This window comes from Scyliorhinus torazame, chromosome 6 (genome assembly GCF_047496885.1).
Source record: "Scyliorhinus torazame isolate Kashiwa2021f chromosome 6, sScyTor2.1, whole genome shotgun sequence".
In the NCBI taxonomy this organism is placed as follows: Eukaryota; Metazoa; Chordata; class Chondrichthyes; order Carcharhiniformes; family Scyliorhinidae; genus Scyliorhinus; species Scyliorhinus torazame.
In genome coordinates this window covers 162315575-162343318 of record NC_092712.1, presented here as the reverse complement: position 1 = coordinate 162343318, position 27744 = coordinate 162315575, and the positions used below count along the sequence as shown (strand labels likewise).

At 48.4% G+C, this 27744-nt stretch overlaps 1 protein-coding gene across 2 annotated transcripts in view; it reads right to left on the bottom strand.

The window, feature by feature from the left end:
• The window catches only part of LOC140425113 (papilin-like), a 201384-nt gene extending 180320 nt beyond the window's left edge, over window positions 1–21064 (bottom strand). For both annotated transcript variants that reach the window (XM_072509027.1, XM_072509025.1), the window contains exon 1: window positions 20951–21064. In XM_072509027.1, the coding sequence (XP_072365128.1) occupies window positions 20951–21023 (73 nt within the window). In that variant the 5' untranslated portion in view covers window positions 21024–21064. The remainder of the gene's footprint in view (window positions 1–20950) is intronic.
• Between the last annotated feature and the right edge of the window lie 6680 nt (window positions 21065–27744).

The following is a 27744-nucleotide window of genomic DNA, read 5'->3' as shown; positions in this document are numbered from 1 at the left end:
GAGAAATGGCAAATGGAGTTTAATCCGGACAAATGTGAGGTAATGCATTTTGGGAGATCTAACATAGAGGGGAAATATATCATATTAAGAATATTGAAAGTTGGAGAGATCTCGGCGCGCAGGTCCATAGATCTTAGAAGGTGGGTGTGGTGAACGTATGCTGTTACTATTCACCACTGTACTGTGTTGTATTATGTTGATGCCCTTGTGGGCTCCGCCCCCTCGGGGGTGGTATATAAACCTGTAAGCCTGTAGGCGGCACTCAGCACAGAGCAGTCGCAGGCAGGCACAGGTCTAGCTGATTAAAACCACTGTTCACTTCAACTCTTCGTCTTGTGTGAATCGATGGTCGCATTAATTTAATACGCTAAGATATTGCAATGGAAGCCGCCCTCAAACCTGATCGACTGGAACTCGACCCACAGGCAGCTGAAGCCAAGGGAATCTTTTTGCACTGGCTCCGCTGCTTTGAGGCCTACCTCGCCGCCTCCTCCTCCTCGCCCGCCATCACCGAGGCACAGAACCTGAGTCTCCTCCACGCCCGTGTGAGTCACAGAATCTCCGTACTAATCGAGGAAGCGACAACGTAAGCAGACGCGGTCGCGATCCTGAAAAGACATTACATGAGGCCGGTGAACAAAGTGTTCGCACGGCATCTCCTCCCCACTCATCGTCAACGTCCCGGGGAATCTCTGGAGGAATACCTGCGCGACCTGAGGGTACTTGCTCGAAACTACAATTACAAGGACGTCACGGCCTCGCAGCATATGGAACTCACCATCCGGGACACCTATGTGGCTGGAGTCCGGTCCAACTATGTCAGACAGTGCCTGCTCGAAAATGGCACCCTCGACCTAGAAGAGACGGCAAAACTAGCCACCTCCTTAGAAGTAGCTTTCCAGAGCCTCAATGCTTTCCCCTCTGACCCCGTGATTCCCTCGCGGTCACCCGACCCGAGGGTGCCCCAGGCCTGTGCCGCCTGGCTGCCTGCCCAACCCGGGGAGCTGTCCTGCTATTTCTGCAGCCAGACCAGCACCTCAGGCAGCGTTGCCCGGCTCGGAACGCAACCTGTCGCGACTGCGGCAAGAAAGAACACTTTGCCAAAGTCTGCTTGGCCCGACCCAAAGCTCCTAAATCGCAGGCCCAACTCACAGACTCACAGGCCCGCAGACCCCACTGTTCACTTCAACTCTTCGTCTCGTGTGAATTGATGGTCGCATCAGTGGTAACACAAGTGGACAAGGTAGTCAAGAAAGCACACGGAATGCTTGCCTTCATTGGACGGGGTATCGAGTATAAAAACTGGCAAGACATGTTATAGTTGTATAGAAACTTGGTAAGGCCGCACTTGGAATATTGAGCACAATTCTGGTCGCCACACTACCAGAAGGACGTGGAGGCTTTTTAGAGGGTGCAGAAGAGGTTTACCAGAATGTTGCCTGGTCTGGAGGGTGTTAGCTATGCGGAGAAGCTGAATAGATTCGGACTGTTTTCGTTAGAAAGACGGAGGTCGAGGGGTGACCTGATGGAGGGCTACACAATTATGAGGGGCATCGATAGAGTGGATGGGCAGGCACTTTACCCAGGGTGGAGGAGTCAGTCACCAGGGGCCATTCATTTAAGGTCTGTGGGGCAAAGTTTAGCGGAGACGTGCAAGTTTGTTTTTCTACGCAGAGGGTGGTGAATGCCAGGAACGCGTTGCCAGGGGAGGTTGTGGAAGCAGATAAATTAGCGGCGTCCAAGAGGCATCTTGACAAACACATGGATAGGATGGGTATAGAGGGATACGTCTCAAGGAAGTGTTGAGCGTTTTGGCAAAGGTTGATATCATGACCGGTACAGGTTTGGAGGGCCGTGTAGAAGTCAATATTTTCCTGCTTCTTTGACGGTGATAGGAAGACTCAACAATAGATTGTTATGGTAAAATAACAAGTCTTTATTTACGATAAGACCGCATGTAGTTTTGGCTGAAACTTGAGGTCGGAGAGCAGTTACTACCACTGCTGATTCCTCCTCAAGTCCGCGCTTTTACAGAAAATACTTTCAGTATTTATACATTATCATTATCAAGATTGCGTGACTACAGCTTAGTCAGGAATTCGATCGGAAGTAGAAATGTAAGCAATGTCATGAAACCGGCATGATCTGTTGATCTTCTCGGACTCTTTTCCTCATCCCTCATACCATTATCCTGTCCTTTGATAGAATATTAAAAGGTCGGAGGAGACTCATCCATTCCTTATCTTGTCTTATTCATACCGCCCTGGGTCATGATGAGTTAGCCTTATCAGAAATTACAGAGGTCAGGCATTTTGGAATAGTTTGATCTTCTCTGATCTTATTCATGCTTTAGGCTAAGCGGAGTCAGCCTTATTGGTCTTACAGGGGTCTGGCATATTGGAATGGCTAGGTCAACTTTTCTTACAAAGGAGTCTGTTACATTGAAATGGCTAGGTCAGCTTTTCTTACATTGTACCGAATAGTTGACCAGTTTCCCAGCATGCCATTACTTAATTCGGACAACATCACACTGAAAGGCCTGTTACTGTGCTGTATTGTTCTTTGTTCCTTGTATTCTTTGTTCCACCAAACCAACCTCCTATTTCACTCAGCACATGTCCATTGTCTTGCAAGATCACCATCTGATTCGGCCAGCCATTCCGGAGCCGTTCCACCGCGCTGTCACCCAAGAGACCACCTAGGAGGAGAGCTCCGAGAAGAACATGGTCAATGTGTCACAGTTATCACCTGCACCCTCCAGCAGTGCAGATTCACACATCTTGGAGGGTTTATAGGCTACAGGAGCACAATCTGGTGAGCATCACACAGCTGCTGATGCACATCAGGTGGAGGAAGGAACATCCGAGGGAAACAGCTGTCGGAGGTCTACTGAATCCCAGCACACAGCTGGGTCACAACCAGATGCCCAGCCAAGGTACTCCCCGAGCTGATACAGATGATAGGCCAGAGCTATGAGAGTGAGAAGAGGGTGTCAGCAACATTCCAGCGACTGTAAGGCCAATTGGAGGAGTCCCAAAGCCTTCAGGCTCAGGTGATCGTGCTAGCAATGCGTGGCACCCAGGCTAACACTGCTCAGGTGGCGATCACAATGGAAACACTTTCACTTTGCGCAGAGCATGGAGGACTAAGAAGATTAAGGATCACTGAGTGGACAATGGGGGGTAGGGTGGGGGGGAGGGGGGGGCACCATCAGTAGCTACCGACAGATATGGTTTCAATTGGTCACTATTAAACATGTTACAGCTGAGACATGTGAAACCTCTTTCACGTTATTCTGCATTTTGGGCCGGCTTGCACCTCCGCCCTATGTTGCCCTCTGCTCTTCCCCAGCCCTGCCCCCCGACCACAGTGGCATACCATGGGCAAGTTATGGGTGAGGGCCAGTTGTCAGCAAAAAGACAGAAGTCAGACTATGGCACAGATAGAGCAACAGCAGAGCTTACTTCGCAGTGAGTTATCATCACCATCCTGCTTTGTATAATGACCCACTGACCATAAGACCATAAGACCATAATACATAGGAGTGGAAGTAAGGCCATTCGGCTCATCGAGTCCACTCCACCATTCAATCATGGCTGATTTCAACTCCATTTACCCGCTCTCTCTCTATAGCCCTTAATTCCTCGAGAAATCAAGAATTTATCAACTTCTGTCTTAAAGACACTCAATGTCCCGGCCTCCACCGCCCTCTGTGGCAATGAATTCCACAGACCCACCACTCTCTGGCTGAAGAAATTTCTCCTCATCTCTGTTCTAAAGTGACTCCCTTTTATTCTAAGGCTGTGCCCCCGGGTCCTAGTCTCCCCTGCTAATGGAAACAACTTCCCTACATCCACCCTATCTAAGCCATTCATTATCTTGTAAGTTTCTATTAGATCTCCCCTCAACCTCCTAAACTCCAATGAATAAAATCCCAGGATCCTCAAACGTTCATCGTATGTTAGGCCTACCATTCCTGGGATCATCCGTGTGAATCTCCGCTGGACCCGCTCCAGTGCCAGTATGTCCTTCCTGAGGTGTGGGGCCCAAAATTGCTCACAGTATTCTAAATGGGGCCTAACTAATGCTTTATAAAGCTTCAGAAGTACATCCCTGCTTTTATATTCCAAGCCTCTTGAGATGAATGACAACATTGCATTTGCTTTCTTAATTATGGACGCAACCTGCAAGTTTACCTTTAGAGAATCCTGGACTAGTACTCCCAAGTCCCTTTGCACTTCAGCATTATGAATTTTGTCACCGTTTAGAAAATAGTCCACGCCTCTATTCTTTTTTCCAAAGTGCAAGACCTCGCACTTGCCCACATTGAATTTCATCAGCCATTTCTTGGACCACTCTCCTAAACTGTCTAAACCTTTCTGACACCTCCCCACCTCCTCCATACTACCTGCCCCTCCACCTATCTTCGTATCATCGGCAACTTAGCCAGAATGCCCTCAGTCCCGTCATCTAGATCGTTAATATATAAAGAGAACAGCTGTGGCCCCAACACTGAACCCTGTGGGACACCACTCGTCACCGGTTGCCATTCCGAAAAAGAACCTTTTATCCCAACTCTCTGTCTTCTGCCTGACAGCCAATCGTCAATCCATGTTAGTACCTTGCCTCGAATACCATGGGTCCTTATTTTACTCAGCAGTCTCCCGTGAGGCACCTTATCAAAGGCCTTTTGGAAGTCAAGATAGATAACATCCATTGGCTCTCCTTGGTCTAACCTATTTGTTATCTCTTCAAAGAACTCTAACAGGTTTGTCAGGCACGACCTCCCCTTACTAAATCCATGCTGACTTGTCCTAATCCGACCCTGCACTTCCAAGAATTTAGAAATCTCATCCTTAACAATGGATTCTAGAATCTTGCCAACAACCGAGGTTAGGCTAATTGGCCTATAATTTTCCATCTTTTTCCTTGTTCCCTTCTTGAACAGGGGGGTTACAATAGCGATTTTCCAATCCTCTGGTACTTTCCCTGACTCCAGTGACTGTTGAAACATCATCACCAACGCCTCCACTATTTCTTCAGCTATCTCCTTTAGAACTCTAGGATGTAGCCCATCTGGGCCGGGAGATTTGTCAATTTTTAGACCTCTTAGTTTCGCTAGCACTTTCTCCTTTGTGATGGCTACCATATTCAACTCTGTCCCCTGACTCTCCGGAATTGTTGGGATATTACTCATGTCTTCTACTGTGAAGACTGACGCAAAGTACTTAGAATCATAGAATCATAGAAGTTTACAGCATGGAAACAGGTCCTTCGGCCCAACCAGTCCATGCCGCCCAGTTTTTACCATTAAGCTAGTCCCAGTTGCCCGCACTTGGCCCATAACCCTCTATACCCATCTTACCCATGTAACCATCTAAATGCTTTTTGAAAGACACAATTGTACCCGCCTCTACTACTACCTCTGGCAGCCCATTCCAGACACTCACTACCCTCTGAGTGAAGAAATTGCCCCTCTGGGCCCTTCTGAATCTCTCCCCTCTCACCTTAAACCTATGCCCTCTAGTTTTAGACTCCCCGACCTTTGGGAAAAGATGTTGACTATCTACCTTATCTATGCCCCTCATTATTTTATAGACCTCTATAAGATCACCCCTAAGCCTCCTACGCTCCAGGGAAAAAAGTCCCAGTCTATCCAGCCTCTCCTTATAACTCAAACCATCAAGTCCCGGCAACATCCTAGTAAATCTTTTCTGCACTCTTTCTAGTTTAGTTATTCAGTTCCTCAGCTATTTCCTTGTCTCCCATCACAAAATGACCAGCGTCATTTTGGAGGGGCCCAATGTCAACTTTTGCCTCCCGTTTGTTTTTAATGTATCATTCCTAATGTTACTGGCTAGCCTACCTTCAAATTTGATCCTCTTTTTCCTTATCTCTCTCTTTGTTATCCTCTTTTTGTTTTTGTAGCCTTCCCAATCTTCTGACTTCCCACTACTCTTTGCCACATTATAGGCTTTCTCTTTTGCTTTGATGCATTCCCTAACTTCCTTTGTCAGCCATGGCTGCCTAATCCCCCCTCTGATAACCTTTCTTTTCTTTGGGATGAACCTCTGTACTGTGTCCTCAATTACTCCCAGAAACTCCTGCCATTGCTATTCTACTGTCTTTCCCACTAGGGTCGGACTTTAAACACATTTTTGTCCATTTTTCATTTCTGTTGCTTTACCAGCAAATCAGACAGTAAATTCTAGCTCTCAAACAGCAGAGGTATGATTTAACGACCAAAAAATCGAAGTCCTGCTTTGGGCATGTATAGTGGAGTATTTCTCGGTGCCTGCAATGCCAGGAATGAGCCAGAAATCATTCTTTTCTTTTTTGGCCTCAGTCAGGAACCCCCCGACAAGGTCACAGTTACCTCACATCCTGCACTGACAAGCTCAGCTCATCAGTGCAGGAAGAGACCGGGACGCCATTTCTAAATGATGCTCCGATCTCTCAAACCCCTCGGACTCACCACTGCAGCCTCCTGACCCCTCCAATTGACCTCTTAGAGGGTCCTTGAGCACCCTTTACCCCAACTCTTAAGGACAGGGCATCCCAAGCCCAATCCCTGGCAGTGCCACCATGACACCCTGCCAGTTCTAGGTGGCAATGCCAAAGTGCCAGGCTAGCAGTGCCAATGTGCCTGGGTGCCAGAAGTGCCAGGGTGTCACCCTGCCCAGAGCCTGACCACCGAGGCCTCCAATGGCCTGGTAGACTCCCCCGACTGCCATTACTTCTGGTCCACGTTTGTATGGACCAGTGGTAAACGGCACCATGGAGAGGCTTCCTAAGCACGGGTGTTCGTTCCGGGCCTCGGAGAACTGGGCACCAATTTATTTAAATGAACCTAGGCTCACTTAATTGTGTAAATATGGATCTCTCCCAGTGAGAGTGCGACCCAGACTGTGACTTCTCGAGTGTCGCAAATCGCGCGAGAGGCCTCTCGTGAGAATTAACGGCCTCGTCGCATCAGCGAGTCAGGCGTGACGAGGCCATTCGGCTTGGGTCTGTTCCCAGTCGATTATCTTCAGTTCCTCCCTCATGCCCCTGTAGTTACCTTTATTTAACTGTAACACCTTTACATCTGATTCTACCTTCTTTCTTTCAAATTGCAGATTGAATTCGACCATATTGTGATCACTGCCTCCTAAGTGTTCCCTTACTTTAAGATCTTTAATCAAGTCTGGCTCATTACAACACTAAGTCCAGAATGGCCTGTTCCCTCGTGGGCTCCATCACAAGCTGTTCCAAAAAGCCCTCCTGTAAACATTCAATGAATTCCCTTTCCTTGGGTCCACTGGCAGTATTATTTACCCAGTCCACCTGCATATTAAAGTCCCCCATGATCACTGTGACCTTGCCTTTCTGACATGCACTTTCTATTTCGTGGTGCATCTTGTGCCCCTGGTCCTGACCACTGTTAGGAGGCCTGTACATAACTCCCATTATGGTTTTTTTGCCTTTCTGGTTCCTCAACTCTACCCACACAGACTCCACATCATCCGACCCCATATCGTTTCGTGCTATTGATTTAATTTCATTCCTAATTTACAAGGCAGCCCTGCCCCCTCTGCCCACCTCTCTGTCTTTTCGATAGGTTGTGAATCCCTGGATGTTTAAATGCCAGTCCTGAACCCCCTGCAACCATGTCTCTGTGATGCCTACCACATCATACCTGCCAGTCACAATCTGGGCCACAAGCTCATCTACCTTGTTCCGTACACTGCGCGCATTTAAATATAGCACCTTTAATTCTCTATTGACTGTCCCTTTTTGTTTTCTTAGTGTGGTGGACCTTGGTTTACTGAGCCTTTCCATACACTGTGTCATATTTTGTGGGATGGGGACTATTGTAACCTCTCCTGAGTTCTGTCTTTTCATGCTTTTTTGTATTCCTAAGCAGCTACGCTTCCCACTGATTACTTCACCTCTTGGTTCCCTGACTTTCCCTTCCCCCTCACTCTTTAGTTTAAAGTCCTATTGACCACCCTATTTACTCTTTTCGCCAGAACACTGGTCCCAGCTCGGTTCAGGTGGAGACCATCACAACGGTATAGGTCCCCCCTGTCCCAAAACTGATGCCAGTGTCCCATGAAAAGGAACCCCTCATTCCCACACCACTCTTTCAGCCACGTGTTAACTTCCCTTATTCTTGCCTCCCTATGCCAATTTACACGTGGCTTGGGCAGTAATCCGGAGATTATGACCCTTGAGGACCTGTTTTTTAAATTTGAATCCTAGCTCTTTATAATCTCTAAACAGGTCTCTTTCCTAGACTTGCCTATGTTGTTGATACCGACATGGACCACAACAACTGGATCCTCCCCCTCCCTCTCCAGTATCCTTTCAAGCCGGTCAGAGATGTCCCGCACCCTAGCACCGGGCAGGCAACATACCATGCGGGATTCTTTATCCTGCTCACAAAGGATACTATCTATCCCTCTGATAATAGAATCCCCTACAACTACAACTTGCCTATTTACTCCCTCCCCTTGAATGGCCTGCTGAACCATGGTGCCTTGGTCAGCTGACTCATCCTTCCTGCAACCCTGTTCGCCATCCACACAGGGAGCACGTGCCTCATACCTGTTGGACAGAGTCAAGGGCTGAGGCTCCTGAGTTCCTGACTGCTGGTTTCCTTTACCTGCCTGACTTGCAGTCACACCCTGCTGTTCCTGGCCACTAGCAGGATTTAAACTACTTACTCTGACAGGTGTGACTGCCTCCTGAAACACAGTGTCCAGGTAAGTCTCCCCCTCCCGGATGTGCCTCCGTGTTTGAAGCTCAGACTCCAGCTCATCAACTCTGAGCCGGAGCTCTTCGAGCAGCCAACACTTACTGCAGATGTGGTCGCTGCAGCTCGCAATGGGATCTGCCAGCTCCCACATCAAGCAGCTCAAGCACATCACCTGACCAGCCATCACTAATTAATTAATTAGTTGAATTTAAGTTTATGGTAGGGGCAACTTCAGCCAACCAGACACTACCCTGCACTTTTAACTGATAAACAGCACAATCTTTCCTGGTTACCTTACTGCACCAAACTAGCAAATTCTCACTGTCTGTATCTCTCTCACTCCGGTTATGCAAAGTGACAGTGCCAACTCAGGGCCAGCACCCTGGAATGGAGGTACACAGACCCTGAGAGCATAGAACAGGGTGACTGGCGTGGAAGAGGGATAAATGGGTGGGGGGGGGGGGGGGGAGAGAATTGCTGAGGGGGAGAATGGGTGGGAAGGGATGAGATGATGGACAAAGCCCCGTACTATGAGAAGCGGGTGAGGATAAGTGCCTCCCTGGTCCTGTGGACATGCAGAAACCTCGCCGCCAGCTGTGCTCTGGAATCCCACCAGTGCTGAATGATTGGCGCATTTGGCCCATGATGATTCGTGGGGAGGTGGAAGATACTCGGTGAACGTCCGTCCACTTTAAGTGGGCATCTGTAAGGAGCAAAAATACTGACCCCCGTAAAGGACCCAGCAGATTTGCCATGCAAGCGCACCCAGGGGTGTCTTAGGCAATTCCCAAAGGTGGAGAGTGGCTGATGATGGATCTTTTGATGTTCCTGGTAATCCACACATTGTTGTGTTGCACCATTCGCTCGATGTCGCTGTCGGGACCTGGCACCACACGTAGCTCTTCACGAGAATTTTCATTTTAGAAACACCCAGGTGTCCACTCTGCAAATCTTATAAGATGGTGCACTGACCCGGCCGCGAGATGACCACGTGACCTCCCCACAGGAGGATACCATGCTCCTCACTGAGCCCTTACTACTCTACAAGATAGGCCTACAGCTCTTCTGGGGGGTTTCCTTGTAGCCAGCCACACAGGAAGATGCAACGTAATTTCACAACACAAGCGAAGTATGGGTTTCTCCATCAGCTGACGGCAGAATCGGGAAAGGCGATTGGCTGGAGAACCGTGCATGTGGCAGGTGACAGGCGTCTTACAGAATGTCATGCTCAGGTGCCTCGACTGCATCATCAATCAACTCCACACGTACAGTGAACACCGTTGGTATATCATTAGTGAGCCAGATGGTATTCTCCGCAGCCTCTGTGATGCTCCGCCTCTGCCGGGATGAAATACTGATGGCGAGTCTCACTTGTGGCTTTAAAAATCGGGAATCAGGTGCCAGGGCTGATGAATGTGAGAGAGGAGGTAAGACATGCAGAGCCACGACCGTGGGCTGCTGTTCCTGACTGTGCGTGTGGGGCATCAGCCCGCCCCGGTGAGATGAGGGGTGACCAGGGGATGGGTCGTGGGGTCGGGGTGACATCCCCGGGACAGGTGGTGGGATTCTCTGATCCTGAGGCTAAGTGTTGACCCCTACAGGGGGCCAGCATGGCACTGGAGTGACCCATGCCACACCAGCTGCCGATCCCAGCGTCAGATGGGCGACGCGGTCCACGCATGTGCAGCGGGACCAGAGGGACTTCTGTGCATCCGCCGTATCTCCCTTCCCCGCGCTGGACCCGACGCAACATGGTGTATGTCTACAGGGCCAGTGCGAAACAAAGGAGGCCCCCAGCCCGAGAGGCTGGCCCGCCGATCGGTGGGTCCCGATCGCGGGCCAGGCCACAGCGGAGGCCTCCCCCGGGTCGGAACCCCCCTTTCCCCCCCACAGGCCACCCCCGGATCTTCCCACGCCGAGGTCCTGACGTGATGAGGAAGTAAGACCAGGTGTGGACCGCGCGGGGGGGGGGGGGGGGGGGGGGGGGGGGCGGCGGGGGGGGGGGCCTCAGGTTTTTTTGTATTCCTGGGCGGAGAATTACCGGGGGGGCCCGTAGAACGGCCCCCGACCAACACCGCGCTGACCGTGCCAGCGCCAAAGGTGCCGATTCTCCGCTCCTCTGAGAATTGCGTCTCGGAGCCAGGGCGGCGTGGCGCGATTCGTGCCAGTCGCGGCCATTCTCCGGCCCTGCCCCGGGCCCTGGGTGTCCTGAATGGACCGCCATTGCTGCAGACTGCAAGACAGCCATCTTGCCGTGCAGCCCATTGACTGCCCTGTGAGGCCCGTGGTTATGCAAAGTGACAACGACTTCCTCCTTCACACCAACTACCGCACCCCAGCCCCTTCCCTCCACCCCACTGACACCGTACACCAGCCCCACCCTCTACCCCACCAACCCCGCACACAAACCCCATCCTCTACCGAACGAATCCCCCCCCCCCCCACAACTGGCCGCCACCCACAGGCAGGTCAGCAAGCTGCCCACTCAAGTGCAAACCCACAGTAATAGCTCACTGGAATCCCTTCTGGATGGCGCCAGATGGAGGTGCTGGAGCATAGCGTTGGCATGTGTATAGCCAGCCAATTGTACCCCTGGCAGCAGGGTCGGGCACCAGGGCCAGAGGCCCCCACAGTGCATGGCACCAAAGGGGCCAGGGCTGCAGAGTGCCAGGGGGAATGACTAGGGGTGGGTGTGAGGATGGGGAAGGAGGGGGTGGTGAGAGGGACTTGTGGGGGTAAAGTCTGAAGTGGAGAACGGAGCCACCGTGTAGCCCAATGGACCTGGTTGAGCACGGGGTTACGCACCATGCTGACATATCTGACATTCACCCCCTGCAGATAATGGCTATTGGAATCCACCCAGGAATGATGGCTTCATCCTGGCTGCCATAGCCCCAGGGGATGCACTGAAGTTCTACAAGCTGGAGCGGTTTGGGGAGGAAGCTGCAGCGGTGGATCTTGCCCCAGAGGAACAAGAAGCAGCCGGTCAGGATGGAGAGCTGGCCACCCAACAGGCCGAAGAGGAGTTGGGAAGGAGGCACCGCATCAGGTCTCATGTATGATACGCAATCAATACGCTTGAGTCCACGTGGAGTCATATCGATTCAGCTTTAATCAGATAGAAATGTACCCAGCAGCGAAGTTACAGACTTGAAGGCTGCTGGGACGGCATTGGTTCTTATACCCCGCCTCTCAGGGCGGGGCTATGTACATTGCCCAATGGTAGACCCCGCGGTCTAGCCAATGGTTATTCCTCTCTCTGGTACCGCAATACCTGGTATTACCACAATGTGTACCAACAGTGTCTGTCATTTGAGGACCTGCCGGAGTGGGCATGACGTTGAAGGCTTCGGCTGAGCAGGGGGACCATACAGCATATCTGCCGGATCAATGCGCTCCTGGCACTGCGGGAGAATGTGAGGAGGACACTCGCTCCCGGTGGCCATCAAGGTGTCGGTCACTCTGAACATTTACACTATGGGATTCTTCCGGGCACCGAGTGGGGAACTGTCAGGGATCTCGCAGAACTCGGTGCACAAGTGCATCCACACCGTCATGGAGGCCCTATATGCCCGCTCAGCACAATGCATCAAATCAAATTCAATGTGGATAATAGAGCCGATCAGGATGCCTGGGCAGCGGGGTTCGCAGACATCGGCGAGATGCCCCGGGTCCTGAGGTGATCGACAGAATGCAGGTCACACTCCGAGCATCTCCAAATGACAGGCTACTCTGCACAAACTGAAAGGGGTTCAACTTGATGAACGTGCAGCTGGTGTGTGACCATGAGATGCACATCATGCACGTCTGTGCCCGATACTGAGGCAGTGTACACGACGCCTTTATTCTGACACGGTTTTATTTTTAAAATATAAATTTAGAGTCTCGGGTCCCGGAAAATCGCCGGACCGGCGCGCTGTGCGGTGTCAGTGGGGTGGAGGGAAGGGGCTGGGGTGCGGTAGTTGGTGTGAAGGAGGAATCCATACAGTCGTTGTCACTTTGCATAACCCGCTGATTTTGGCGTGAAATTGGATTCTCTGCAGACCCCACGCCGAATGTGATTGCGCGCGGGGCTGCAGAGAATCCAGCCCCCTGTCCTTACGTTTTGCCGCCGGGACTGAATAGCATGTGATTTGCATTTCTGTTGGGGATGTTTTTTGGGAAGCGAGTGAGGATATACAAATGGACCAGAAACCCAGCATTCTGAGAGCAATTCCTGGCCTAGAGGGTGCTGTAAGTGCCGGGGTCGGAGTTAGTGTGAAACAGCCTGCCAGCTGGAGCTGTTTTTAAGCACTCCACTGACCACACACTCACTGGCTCTGCGGAGTCTGCACGTTCTCCGCGTGTCTGCATGGATTTCCTCCGGGTGATCCGGTTTCCTCCCACAGTCCAAAAAAGGGGAGATTAGGTGGATTGGCCATGTTAAATTGCCTTTAGTGTCCAAAAAGGTTAGGAGGGGTTATTGTGTTACAGGGATAGGGTGGAAGTGAGGGCTTAAGTGGGTCGGGTGCAGACTCGATGGGCCAAATGGCCTTCTTCTGCACTGTATGTTCTATGTTCTATGCAGCCATGAAGATAGCTCATAGAAGATCTGCAACAGTTTGCAGTCTTTATTTCGGCCTCCGTGCCAGGAAATGCATCAGACCAACGTAAAATACCTCTACTGCTGAATTTGGGTGGACCGCAAGCATTGGAGTTATTCAATTCATTTGAATTCAGTACAGATGAGGACAAAAGTAAATACAGCATGGTGCTAGAGAACTTGTGCAAAACATCTAGGAGCGCCACATGTTAAATAAACGACTGCAGTTCAGAGGAGAGTCTGTAGATTCAGACATCACAGATCTTGAGCTCCGAGCACAGTCCGATAATGTTTCCTCAGGTTCCGAATCTATGCTGCAAGATAAAGTTTTGCTCGTAATAAATGGTGAACAGGTACACGAGAAAATGTTAAGAAGATCGGTGTTGTTGATTGAAGACGCTATAAATATGTGTATGGTCAGCGAACAGGCATTGAGCTAATATGCCAAATTCATGGCTAAGGAAAAGAGTGTGAAATCGATAAATGTGGCTGACGCTATTAATGCAGTAAAGAAAACTGCATCCAACGGCCGGTGGCCATTTTGATTGTGACATTACGAGCGTGATTACGTGCACCGCTGTGGACACACCTATAGTAAAAAAAAATTGTGTTGCGAGAGGAAAACATTTTTCCAATTGTGGTAGACTGAACCATTTCACTGCACAGTGTCGTTGAGCACCAACTGTTCCAGTAACCAAATATAAACAGCATTATAGAATCATAGAATTTGCAGTGCAGAAGGAGACCATTCGTCCCATCGAGTCTGCACCGGCACTTCAAAAGAACACCCTATCCAAGCCCACACATTTACCCTATCCCTATAACCCAGTAACTCCACCCAACACTAAGGGAAATTTTGGACACTAAGGGACATTTATCATGGCCAATCCACCTACCCTGCACATCTTTGGACCATGGGAGGAAACCGGTGCACACGGAGGGAACCGACGCACACACGGGGAGAACGTGAGGACTCCGCACAGCCAGTGTCCCAAGTCAGGAATCAAACCTGGGACCCTGGAGCTGTGAAGTAATTGTGCTAACCACTATGCTACCGTGCTGACCACGGTATCCCAATAGGGATTGCAGAAGGATCCCAAGTGTGCAGAGTGCTGACTGAGAAAAAATCCCAAATCACAGCGGGTGGAGAGGATTGCTCACCATATTCACTTTCGGATACTTTCATGATAGAAGCTATCACTAGGATTGATTTACTGGATTGAACTCTCAAAGATAATAGAGGAGTGGACTGTCTCATTAGAAATAAATGGAGAATTGATCCCATTTAAGAGTGACACAGGGGCGCACACAAGTATTATCACATACCGATCTTTAAAGCAAGCAATGAGAACATCTCTGATAAAACAGTCCACCTGCAGGCTCACAGATTACTTGGTAACACAATAGCTACAAAGGGGTCATGATGTCTCACCGTGAAGACTGGGAAAATTGAGATACCCATCGACTCTGAGGTGATAGAGGGTGAGAAATATTCATTGATTGGAGTTGATGCTTGTGAGAAGCTAGATCTGGTGAAGCACATTCATACGGCTGACAATGTGCCAGAGGCATTCCAGGGTGACATAGCACAACTCTTGGACGAGTATGATCATGTCTTTTTGGGAATGGACACCTTAGCATTCACCTGGTCGATTAAGTTGAAGAAGGATGTCAAGCCAGTAATACATGCGCCACGACGAGTGCTGGCTCTGTTACGGGAGAGGCTTAAAGCTGAGCTTGAGCGCATGCAGAAACAAAATGTAATCTCCAAGTTCATGCAGCCGGCGGACTGGCTCAGATCAATGGTCTGTGTACAAAAGACCAACGGAGACCTTCGGATATGCTTGATCCAAATGACCTTAATGCCAACATAATGAGAGAGCAGTACCAGATCCCCAAGAGGGAAGAGGTTATGGCCAAAATGTGGGATGCTCGCTATTCACGAAGCTGGACACATCCAAAGGCTTTTGGCAGCTCAAACTGAATGGTCCAGTCAGCAAGCTCTGTACATTTAACACTCCTTTAAGGCGATACTGTTTTAATCGCCTTCCGTTTGGCATCGTATTGGATCAAAGATATTCCACCGAGCCATGGAGACTGTCATAGAGGGTATTCCAGGGGTGAGAGACTACGTGGATGATATCATCACCTGGTCCAGCACCCCAGAACAGCATATTAACAGGCTCAGACAGGTGTTTGACAGGGTTAAATGCCAGTTTGGTATACACAGAGTGAAGTTATTGGGTGACATTATCTCACGAGAAGGTGTACAACCAGACCCAGACAAAATAAAGGCCATTGGGGATATGCCAAAACCGGAAGGCAAAAAGGCGATTATGCAAATGCTTGGAGTGATGAACTTCATGGGAAAGTTCATTCCTAAAGTCTCAAGCCGAATGCAGGCTCTTAGGAACCTCATCAAGAAGAATGTTGCATTCGAATGGACGTCTGTTCATGCGGCAGAGTGGCAGGACATGAAGGAAGTCCTGACCACTGCTCTGCTGTTGGCATTCTATGATCCCAACAGAGAGATAAAGATCCCTACTGACACCAGCGAGCAGGGCATTGGCACAGTTCTCCTACAAAAGGACGACCACAAGAGCTGGCAACCAATTGCATATGCGGTGCAGTCCATGACTCCGGTGGAGCAGAGATACGCGCAGATTGGGAAAGATTGCATTGGCCTCATCATTGGCATTACGAAATTCCACAACTATGTCTATGGCCTATGCATTTTACTGTTGAGGCGGACTACAGGCCAATGGTGAACATCATCAGAAAGGACCTGAACGACATGTCCCCGCGGTTATAACGCATGGTGATGAAGCTCAGGAGGCATGATTTTGACTTTTAACCTGGTGTATACACTTGGTAAAGAACTAGTTGTGGCGAATACGCTATCCAGGGCAACTACTGATGCTGAAACATCAGAACCCGAATTAGTCCGAATCGTGGAATCACAAGCTTGTTTAATTTCTGAGATACTACCAGTAACTGATCTCAAACTACAGGCCATAAAAGCCGACACTGAAAAGGACTTGACGCTTCAGAAGGTAAAACAATACCTCAGAGAAGGATGGCCTGCTAGATGCAAATCACCTTTTCAAGATATAAGAGATGATCTGATTACAATTGATGGTGTCCTGCTAATGGGAGACAGGACAGTGATACCTGCCAGATTACGTTTAGGAGTTCTGCAGCAGATTCACGAGGGGCATCAAGGCATTGAAAAGTGTCACAGGCAAGCCAGACAATCGGTGTATTTCCCAGGAATAAACAGAGAGATCGATCAGTATGTTCAAGCATATCCAATTTGTCAGGTGCATTAGCTTGCACAGAGCAAAGAAATCATGCAACAGATGGAAATTGTGACCAGTCCATGGAGAAAAGTGGGCATGGATCTATTTCATTTCCAGGGTCATGATTACTTGATAGTCACAGACTATTACTCCAACTTTCCTGAGGTGATGATGCTGAAAGCTTCGACTGCCAGATCAGTGATAAAGGCAACAAAATTGATTTTTGCACACCATAGTTTTCTACTTAACACCGTCTCTGACAATGGTCCATGTTTCCCGAGCTGGGAGTGAACACAGTTCGCAGAGCAATATAATTTCAACCATGTGACATCTAGTCCACATTATCCACAGTCGAACGGGAAAGCAGAGGAAGGAGTAGGGATAATTGAGAGGTTATTCCGCAAAGCGAGTGAAGATGGTCAAGACTTGTCATTGGCGTTGTTAGCATACCGAGCAACACCGTTATCGATGGGTCGCTCACCTGCTCAAATGTTGATGGGGAAAAGACCACTTTACCACAAATCATCAGTCCAGAAACTGATAATCAGAAGTTACATGAAAGAATTACGATCACAAAAAGAGGCAACAAGAGGTCTACAATAGACATACCAAGCCTATAGCTGAAGTGGAAACCCATGAAGGTCACTTTGTGAGAATTCAGAATCCAGAAGGAAGCTAGCAAAATCTTGCGAAAGTTCTGAAACAGGTAGCACCTAGTTCCTACTTAATACAAACAGAACAAGGATCGCTGTTGAGGAGAAACAGACGAGCATTACTACGTGTCAAGCACAAGGGTCAAGCTCAACGTGAAAAGGTTGTACCACGTGATGATATATTCAAGGACATTGCCTTTCCAGATCCATGTTTAGCACCGACACAGCTCGCAGATGTGGCACAGAAATCCAACGCCTTGAACATTCCACTAAGACGTTCGACCAGAAGAAGATGACCTCTAGAGAGACTGAGCTTGTGATTGTAATCTTAACCTATACTCATCTATGTGATGTAACTGTCATTACATAAATATGGTATTGTATGATAATAAGATAGTGATAGTTACTAGTTATTTAGACAGCAGTACGCCCTTAATGGCAGGGTTAAAGAAAATATCACTACCACTGTAATAAGATTTTCTTTTAGAAAGAAGGGGGGATGGTATTATCATAACTATCAGCATTACAAGGGTTAATGTAGTACCATGAATAGCCACTAGAGGGGAATGTGGTACTACTATATAAAGCAGTGATGCTAGACCTTAGACCTTAGGAGAGGAGTGTATGCAGGAGAAAGCTAGTGAAGGTCATAAGAGCAGTTAGTGTGAGAAGATTAGATTATAGTTTATACCAGTAGTGAGATTGTCAGCAGATGTGTGTAGTTAGATGTTATTGATTAATTCTGCATTCCAAATGGACTAAGTGTCGAAACTAGTTTAGTAGTGTAAATAAAATCATAACTTTGTTTAAGTAAAAGCTATACTGTGGTCTTTGTGGAACACTATGCCAACCATCCTAAATAAGCAACACAAAGAACACCACAGGCACTTTTCCTATTTCTTTTGCCATTTTACGATTGTTGAGTTGTTCCTTAATTTAACATTCTCTACTGAGTCAATTGCCTTTGAGATCGGGTTCTCCCTGTCATCTTGAATCATGGATCAGTTTTGCTTCCTAACCTCAGCTTGACTGATCAGTTGGATTGTCTTTGTTAAGTTTAGATTTCAAGATTGCAGGTGGTCAGCCAAGGCTTCATCCAACGCTCCAAAGACAAATCTGTCTCTGATTTGTTCATCATTCAAGTTGCCATATCCACAGTTTTCTGCAAGGCTATACTAATTGTTGATAAATACATCAACGCTTTCCCCTTGGCGTGGGTATGGTGTATTGAAAAATGCCTGCTCAGAAATTATACTCTTTCTCAGGATGAAGTAGGTTTTCAGTGCATTGATTACTTCCTCAGACATGGAATTTTCATCATCAATATCCTGACTAGATATATTCTGCACAGTCACTCATGGCATATAACAATATACTGACAGATCACTGCTCACCTTTGCAGCGAGGCCTGATGCAGTGTGTAATCTGGCAAATCCCCAGTGGAAATTCAGAAACACTCTTCCTGGTTGAAGCCTGTGACCTGCTCAAAGATTTCCAGCAATAGCAGAGACTTGCTCATTATTATTCTTTCACTCACTGCCGCCATATAATACTCTTAGTATTGGCTGTTGACTAATACAGCATATTTACTGACAATACAGAGATAAGTAAGACACTAACTTTATTAGAGCACATTTTACTCTGGCTATATCTTACAATGAGGTTATACAAGCAGGAGAGCAAGATCATGTGATGCTGCTCACCTCCTGTGAAGCTGTACACAGGATCTGATAGAATTAACCCTTTATAGTACTGTCAGAACATCATAAGTAATAAACGCATGAGTTGGCCATGCGACTCCTTGGGCCTGCTCCGAAATTCAATACGATCATGGCTGATCGGACTGTGGCTTTAACTCCACTTTTCTGACTGCCTTCACTTAACCCTCCATGCCCCCACCCCTCCCTTAACATCACCCTTAACTCCTTGTTGATCAAAGTCTATCCAACGTAACCTTGAATAGATTTAATGACTTACTTGATGTCTGTAGACGAGTATTCCAAAGACTAATGACCCTCTGAGGAAAGGAATTTCTCCTCAACTCCATCTTTTAAAGAAAACCCTTAATTTTTAAACTGTGCCCACAATGCTCGATTCCCCCAGAAGGAAAGGCATCCACTCTGCATCTCCCTTGGCAAGTCACCTCAGAATCTTAAGTGTTTCTAGAAGACCAGGTCTCATTTTTCAAAACTCCAGTTGGTGTAGGCCCAACTTTCTCAACATTTCCTCATGAGAACACAATTTCATCCCAGGAATAAACCGAGTGAACCTTCTCTGGCTTCTTTCCATTGCAAGTATATCCCTCCTTAAGTAAGAAGGCTAAACTGCACACTCCACTCTCAGTATATGCTCATCAATGGACTGTGGAGTTGTAGCAAGACTTGTTTACTCAACATACTCAATCCCTTCTGCAATAAAGCCAAATGCTCTATTTGTCTTCCTAATTAATTGCTGTACACACAACCTCTCCTTTGCACATGTGAGGCCACCATCTCGGTCACTAGCGCACAGTGGTAGCACAATGTTCTAGATACAAGATGCGCTGTAGCAACTTGCCATTAATCCTGTGGCTTGCCAGCAATACCCATATCTAGGAATGATTTAAACACATTTTTGTCCATTTTTCATTTCTGTTGCTTTACCAGCAAATCAGACAGTAAATTCTAGCTCTCAAACAGCAGAGGTATGATTTAACGACCAAAAAATCGAAGTCCTGCTTTGGGCATGTATAGTGGAGTATTTCTCGGTGCCTGCAATGCCAGGAATGAGCCAGAAATCATTCTTTTCTTTTTTGGCCTCAGTCAGGAACCCCCCGACAAGGTCACAGTTACCTCACATCCTGCACTGACAAGCTCAGCTCATCAGTGCAGGAAGAGACCGGGACGCCATTTCTAAATGATGCTCCGATCTCTCAAACCCCTCGGACTCACCACTGCAGCCTCCTGACCCCTCCAATTGACCTCTTAGAGGGTCCTTGAGCACCCTTTACCCCAACTCTTAAGGACAGGGCATCCCAAGCCCAATCCCTGGCAGTGCCACCATGACACCCTGCCAGTTCTAGGTGGCAATGCCAAAGTGCCAGGCTAGCAGTGCCAATGTGCCTGGGTGCCAGAAGTGCCAGGGTGTCACCCTGCCCAGAGCCTGACCACCGAGGCCTCCAATGGCCTGGTAGACTCCCCCGACTGCCATTACTTCTGGTCCACGTTTGTATGGACCAGTGGTAAACGGCACCATGGAGAGGCTTCCTAAGCACGGGTGTTCGTTCCGGGCCTCGGAGAACTGGGCACCAATTTATTTAAATGAACCTAGGCTCACTTAATTGTGTAAATATGGATCTCTCCCAGTGAGAGTGCGACCCAGACTGTGACTTCTCGAGTGTCGCAAATCGCGCGAGAGGCCTCTCGTGAGAATTAACGGCCTCGTCGCATCAGCGAGTCAGGCGTGACGAGGCCATTCGATTGTGCCTCTGATCTCTGTTGTTTAAACAGGAGGTTGTGGTAAAGTTGAACCCAGCTGAGATTCAATTCCAAGACTTGTCACTTTGAGTCCTGGCTTTGTCCCTCAAAGGCCATTCAGAAGTATTTTTCTGTGGATGACAAATGTTTCAATCATTGCTATTTAAAACAAATGAAAATAATCTCAAATTCCACATGTTAGAATATTCTGAAACTATTACCTGTCTGCACAATGTCAAACTGCAGAGCCAGCAGTAAGATGCTGCAGATCACAGTGAGAAGCTGAAACTTCATGATTTGGACAGAGTGGGTTGAGTTGTTTCACTGTTGAGTTCTCGCTGTGACTCGTGAGTTCAGTCTATTCCGGATCAGCGGAATCAGCTGGTACATTTATAGAGCGGGTGTTCCAACCACTGCGCTTAGTCTGACTCGGAGATGCGCCAATGTGACTCCAACTGGAAAACTAAAGGCGTCAATCTTAACTATGTTATCAGTTTCTCAAACCAAAATAAAGTGCAGTCAGTGATGCATATAACTTACAAAATGTTTAATATCCCTGTTGCATGTTTTATATCACTGTAAAATAATTTGCCCAAAATAGATATTTTTGCTCTGTACTATTATGTAACCCTCCGTAAGTATGTCTATTCATTTCAGTTAGAAGTTGAAGTAATTTTTGAATATCCCTGCCACATAATTTGACAGCTGGACAAACCAAAAACAGTGTGGACATGTGAAAAGCAGTTGCATTGGTTGTGTGAATTAGGCTGCAGAAATACACAACGTTCCTGTGTTTGTATTGGTTTATGAAGAGAAAGGCATCTAACCCTAAAAGGGTACCCACTGGTAGAGCTGACCTCCAAATGGGTTCTTGAGTATTTTGTAATGGAAGAAAATACGGGTGGGGTTATCCCATCCCGCGGCAGAGTGTCCACGCCACCGTAAATGCCGTTGTGTTTTACGACGCCGTGAACGTGCCGCTCTCACGACTAATTCTGGCCCCTACAGGGGGCCAGCACGGCGCTGAAGTGGTCCGCGCCGCTCCAGCTGCCGATCCCGGTGCGAACTGTGCGCCGCGGGATCCAGGCATGCGCAGTGGCGCCGGCGCCAATGAGGACATGCGCAGTGGCACAGGTGCCAACGCGCGCATGTGCAGTGGCCTCCTTCTTTTAAAAAAAAATATATTTATTAAAATTTTTTAACACAATTTTTCTCGCTTACAAACAATAACCCCCCCCTCGTAACAAAAAAACCGAGAAATCACGCAGAGCAAGATATATACATGGCAAAATGATATATTTACACAGCTTTGTACACTGGCCCTCACCCGTACGTGCCAGTTTCCCCAACCCTTCATGTTATCTCTTGCTCATCCACCCTCCCAGGCAGTCTCCCCTTTCCCGCCCCCCCCCTCCCAGGATGTCCCCCCCCCCCAAGGTTGCTGCTGCTGACCGACCTTCCTCTAACGCTCCGCGAGATAGTCTAGGAACGGTTGCCACCGCCTGTAGAACCCCTGCGCAGACCCTCTCAAGGCGAACTTAATCCTCTCCAACTTTATTCTCCAGCCATATCATTTATCCAGGCCTCCAGGCTAGGGGGCTTTGCCTCCTTCCACATTAGCAAGATCCTTCGCCGGGCTACTAGGAACGCAAAGGCCAGAATGCCAGCCTCTTTCGCCTCCTGCACTCCCGGTTCGTCCACTACTCCAAATATATCCCCCAGCTTGGTTTGACCCGGACTTTCACCACCTGAGATATTGCTCCTGCCACTCCTCTCCAGAACCCCTCCAGTGCCGGGCATGACCAAAACATATGGACATGGTTCGCCGGGCTCCCTGAGCACCTTCCACATCTGTCCTCTACCCCAAAGACCCTACTCAACCTCGCCCCCATCAAGTGCGCTCTGTGGACCACCTTAAATTGTATCAGGCTGAGCCTGGCACACGAGTAGGAGGAATTAACCCTACCTAGGGCATCAGTCCACAGACCTTCCTTGATCTCCTCCCCCAGCTCCTCCTCCCATTTACCCTTCAACTCTTTTACCAGCGCTTCCCCCTCTTCTTTCAACTCCTGGTGTATTTCCGACACCTTGCCCTCCCCGACCCATACACCCGAGATCACCCTATCTTGAACTTCTTGTGCCGGGAGCAATGGGAATTCCCTCACCTGTCGCCTCACAAAAGCCCTCACCTGCATTTATCTAAAGGCATTTCTCGGGGGTAACTCGAACTTCTCCTCCAGTGCCCCTAGGCTCGCAAACGTCCCGTCGATGAACAGGTCCCCCATTCTTCCAGTCCTCGCCCGATGCCAGCTCTGGAACCCCCGCCCATCTTCCCCGGGACAAACCGGTGGTTACCCCTGATCGGGGACCACACCGATGCTCCCATTGCACCCCGGTGCCATCTCCACTGGCCCCAGATCTTTAGCATTGCCGCCACCACCGGGCTCGTGGTATACTTTGTCGGCGAGAGCGGCAGCAGTGCCGTCACCAACGCCCCCAGGCTCGTTCCTTTACAGGACGCCATCTCCATCCTCTTCCATGCTGCCCCCTCTCCCTCCATAACCCACTTGCGGATCATCGCCACATTTGCTGCCCAGTAGTAGCTCCCCAGGTTTGGCAGCGCCAACCCTCCTCGGTCCCTACTGCGTTCCAGGAACCCTCGCCTTACTCTCGGGGTCTTATTCGCCCACACGAACCCCATAATACTCCTGCCTACTCTCTTAAAAAAGGCCTTAGTGATCACGATGGGAAGGCACTGAAACACAAACAGAAACCTCGGAAGGACCATCATTTTGACCGACTGCACTCTACCCGCCAGCGAGAGCAGTAACATGTCCCATCTTTTGAAATCCTCCTCCATTTGCTCCACCAACCTCATCAGATTCAGTTTATGTAGGGTCCCCCAACTCCTGGCTATCTGGATCCCCAGATACCGAAAGCTCCCCTCTGCCCTCCTCAGCGGTAGGTCCCCTATCCCTCTTTCTTGGTCCCCCGCCTGTAATACAAAGAGCTCACTCTTCCCTACATTGAGCTTATAGCCAGAAAACTCCCCAAACTCCCTTAGAGTCTGCATGACCTCCACCATCTCCTCCATTGGATCCACCACGTACAGCAACAGGTCATCCGCATATAGCGACACCCGATGCTCTTCTCCCCCTCGGACCACCCCCCTCCATTTATTAGACTCCCTCAATGACATGGCCAATGGTTTGATCGCCAATGCGAACAACAGGGGGGACAGGGGGCACCCCTGCCTCGTCCCTCGGTACAGTCGAAAGTACTTCCACCTCCGCCGGTTCGTCACTACACTCGCCACCGGGGCTCTGTAAAGGAGCTTAACCCAATTGATAAACCCTACCCCGAACCCAAACCTACGCAGCACCTCCCAGAGGTACTCCCACTCTACTCGGTCAAAGGCCTTCTCCGCGTCCATAGCTGCCACTATCTCCGCGTCTCCCTCCTCCGATGGCATCATTATCACGTTTAAGAGCCGCCGCACATTGCTGTTTAGTTGCCTGCCCTTTACAAATCCCGTCTGGTCCTCGTGGATTACCCCTGGGACACAGTCCTCGATCCTCGTGGCCAGCACTTTTGCCAGCAACTTTGCATCCACATTGAGGAGCGAGATCGGCCTGTATGATCCACATTGCAGTGGGTCCTTGTCCCGCTTTAGGATCAAAGAAATTGTCGCTTCCGACATTGTCGGGGGCAGGGTCCCCTCCTCTCTTGCCTCATTAAAGGTCCTCCTGCAGTGGCCTCCTTCAACGCGCCGGCCCCGACGCAACATGGCGCAGGAATACTGGGGCCAGCACGTAGGAAAGGAGGCTCCCAGCCACAGAGGCTGGCCCGCCGATTGGCGGGCCCCGATCACGGACCAGGTCACATCGGAGGCCCCCCACCGAGGTCAGACCCTCCCATCCCCCCCAAAGGCCGCCACCTGACTCTTCCACGCCGAGGTCTCGCCGGCCCAGAGCAGGTTAGAACGGCGCCGGTGGGACTCGGCTCTTTTCTTACGGCCGCTCAGCCCATACGGGCCAGAGAATTGGTGGCGCCGGCCGCGTAGAGCCACCCACGACCGGCGCCGCGCCAACTTCGCTGGCATCAATGGCGCCGATTCTCCGCTCTGTGCAGAATCGCGTGCCGGCATCGGGGCAGCGTGGCGCGCTTCGCGCGGCCCTCCGGCGATTCTCCGACCCGGTGCGGGGTCAGAAAATCCCGCCCTATATTCCATAGCTTTAAATCCAAGGGGATAGAAATTGGTCTCAGATGGGGCTGAGCAGCAAAATGAGTGATGTTAGAATGGTGGTTAGCACTGCTGTCTCACAGTTCAGGGACCTGGGTTCAATTCTGGCCTTGGTTGACTGTCCATGTGGAGTTTGCACTTTCTCCTGTGTCTGCATGGATTTCATCCGGGTGCTCCTGTTTCCTCCCACAGTGCAAAGATTGCAGGTTAGGTGGATTGGCCATGCCAAACTGCCCCTTTGTGTCCAGGAATGTACAGGGTAGATTCCAGGGAGAGGACGGGGGCGTGGGCCTAGGTTGTGTGCTCTTTTGGAAGGTCGGTGCAGATCCTTTGAGCTGAATAGCCGCACCTGTACTGTAGGAGTCCTGTGGCTCTATGAATCAGCTAATTGTGATACTTAGTGTCCAGTATTAATTTTCATTGCAGTCTGCGGAATTGAAAATCAGGCCAAGTGTATGATAACTGATCTGATGTCACTTGTCTTACAACATGGTCAGTGGCAAGTGTTGACACCAATGAGGTGGAGGTGATAATGTATTAACCGTTACTGATCTTATATTATCTTCAAAGGTTAATGTGGTATTCTTTGTGTTGCTAAATTCAGGTTGGTTGGCATAGTGTTCACAAAGACCACAAAATAGCTTTCATTTGAGCAAAGTTGTAAATTTATTAATACTACTAATTTGGATTTGACACATACTCCTAAATAATACAGTTGATCATTTGCATATAATCTACACTCACCTACAACTAATCTCTAAACTATTATAAACTATGATCTGCTCTCACTCACACTATCTTTTCTTCAGTCTGTACTCTAGCTAACTACTTCACTTCTCTCCCCACAAGGCCTTTCAACTTGAAATGCTAGCTCCCTATAGTGGCTGATCTAGACATTTCGCTAACCCTTGCAGTTCTTACAATTATGATCATACCACGTCCCCTTTCTATGGAAAAGAAAAATTATTGTAAACTTTGTTTGTGATATTTTCTTTGAACGTTGCATGAGCTAGTATTAATCATGAACTTGTTACCACTTTTTACATTCAGTTGCAAAGAAGTTTGCTGATCACTTTGTTGATGATAAATGTATAATTATACAGTCATTACAAATATTAATCTGTTCGGTGGTTTCTTCATTCTTTGATCTTCTCAGTGGTGTCTTCAAAGTATACAATTGATTTTCCATATTGCCTTGCTGTACAGGTGACAAGTAAGGATTAGGAAAGTCAATGTCCTTGAAGATGTTATCTTGATCAATAACATTTTGAGGTTCAGACATAACATGATGTTTTATCCGCAACAGGGCTCTTCTGTTTCATCTGCAATTAGAACCTTGTTCAGTCTGAACGAAGTACGTTCTGGGTATAACTTGTCTTAGAACTTTAGCTATGTGTTGCCATCCACCATCAGGATTTTGTATACATACATAGTCTCCTTCTTTCAATTTTGATAGAGGTTTTGTTTGCCTGTCATAGTTCTCTTTCTGTTTCTGTTTTCTTAATCTGATAAATTGTGTATCTCTTGATTATCCTAATCTGGAATAGTTATCTCAGGTAACGTGGTGCAAATTATTCTCACCATTAGCATCTGAGCTGGTGCTAATCCAGATGACAGTGGTGTTGCTCTACATCAACAATGCCAAAGATAAATCTTTGTTGTTATCGATTGCTTTATGGAACAATATTTTGATTATTCCTCCGCCCTTCTCTGCTTTGCCACTTGATTGAGGATACAGTGAGCTTGATGTGATGTAATTAAAGTTGTACTTTTCTGCAAACTGTGTCCACTCCCAGCTTGTGAAACATGGGCCATTCTCAGAGACAACGTTTAATGGTATCCCCTGGCATACAAAAATGGATTTTGCTGCACGTATGACAGATCTTGCTGTCAAATCATTCAGCGTCATCACCTCGGGATAGTTGATAGTTGATGATGACTAGTTTGTCACAACCTTTAAAGTAGAACAAGTCCATACCAATTTTGCTCCATGGATTTATTTTCTTCCATGCTTTCTTTGCACTGCAAAGGTTGATGGATTTGGCAGATTGTGCATTCCTGTACACGTTAATCAACACCCCTGTTGATTCCAGGTCAGTACACAGATTGCCTTGCCCATCTAAAACATTTTTCTATACCCTGATGACCCTTGTGAATCTGTTGCAGAATTCCTTGTCGGAAGCACGCAGAAATAACTATCCTATCTCCTTTGAATAGGAAACAATCTATTACTGTGAGGTCATCTTTGATATTTCAAAAGGCGGAGCAACATCCGTTGGGCCATCCTTCTCTGAGTTTTTGATTACCCTCTGGAGCGTCAAATTCTTTGCTGTTTCTTCATTGATGATTCATAGTTTTCGGTCAACCGCTGGTAGCATCTCGGCAATAAATGAGGCTTGTGCTTCCACTATGTGTACTATATCTGTATCTGATGTGTCAGTATCAGTGGTAGCTCTGGATAAGGTATCTGCAACAACTAAGTCTTCCCTTGGCTCTTCATGCTGGTCAGTTGGAGTCTTGGTTGTGTGAACCCTTTCAACTAGGTTTAATGTTTTGCAAACATCCACCCAATTAGCGATGACTTATCATCTTCCTCTATCTCAAAGTCGATTGGCATTTCGATGTCGCCATTTCTAACAATATGATAGCAGTATCCTCTTGTGGCTTTAGTGTTACCATTGTAATCAGTCAGCGAACAAGTAGATTTCTGTATTCGCGGTGTCCTATATGCTTGTTTTAAATTTGTTTCTGTGAATATTTGCATCCGCTCCT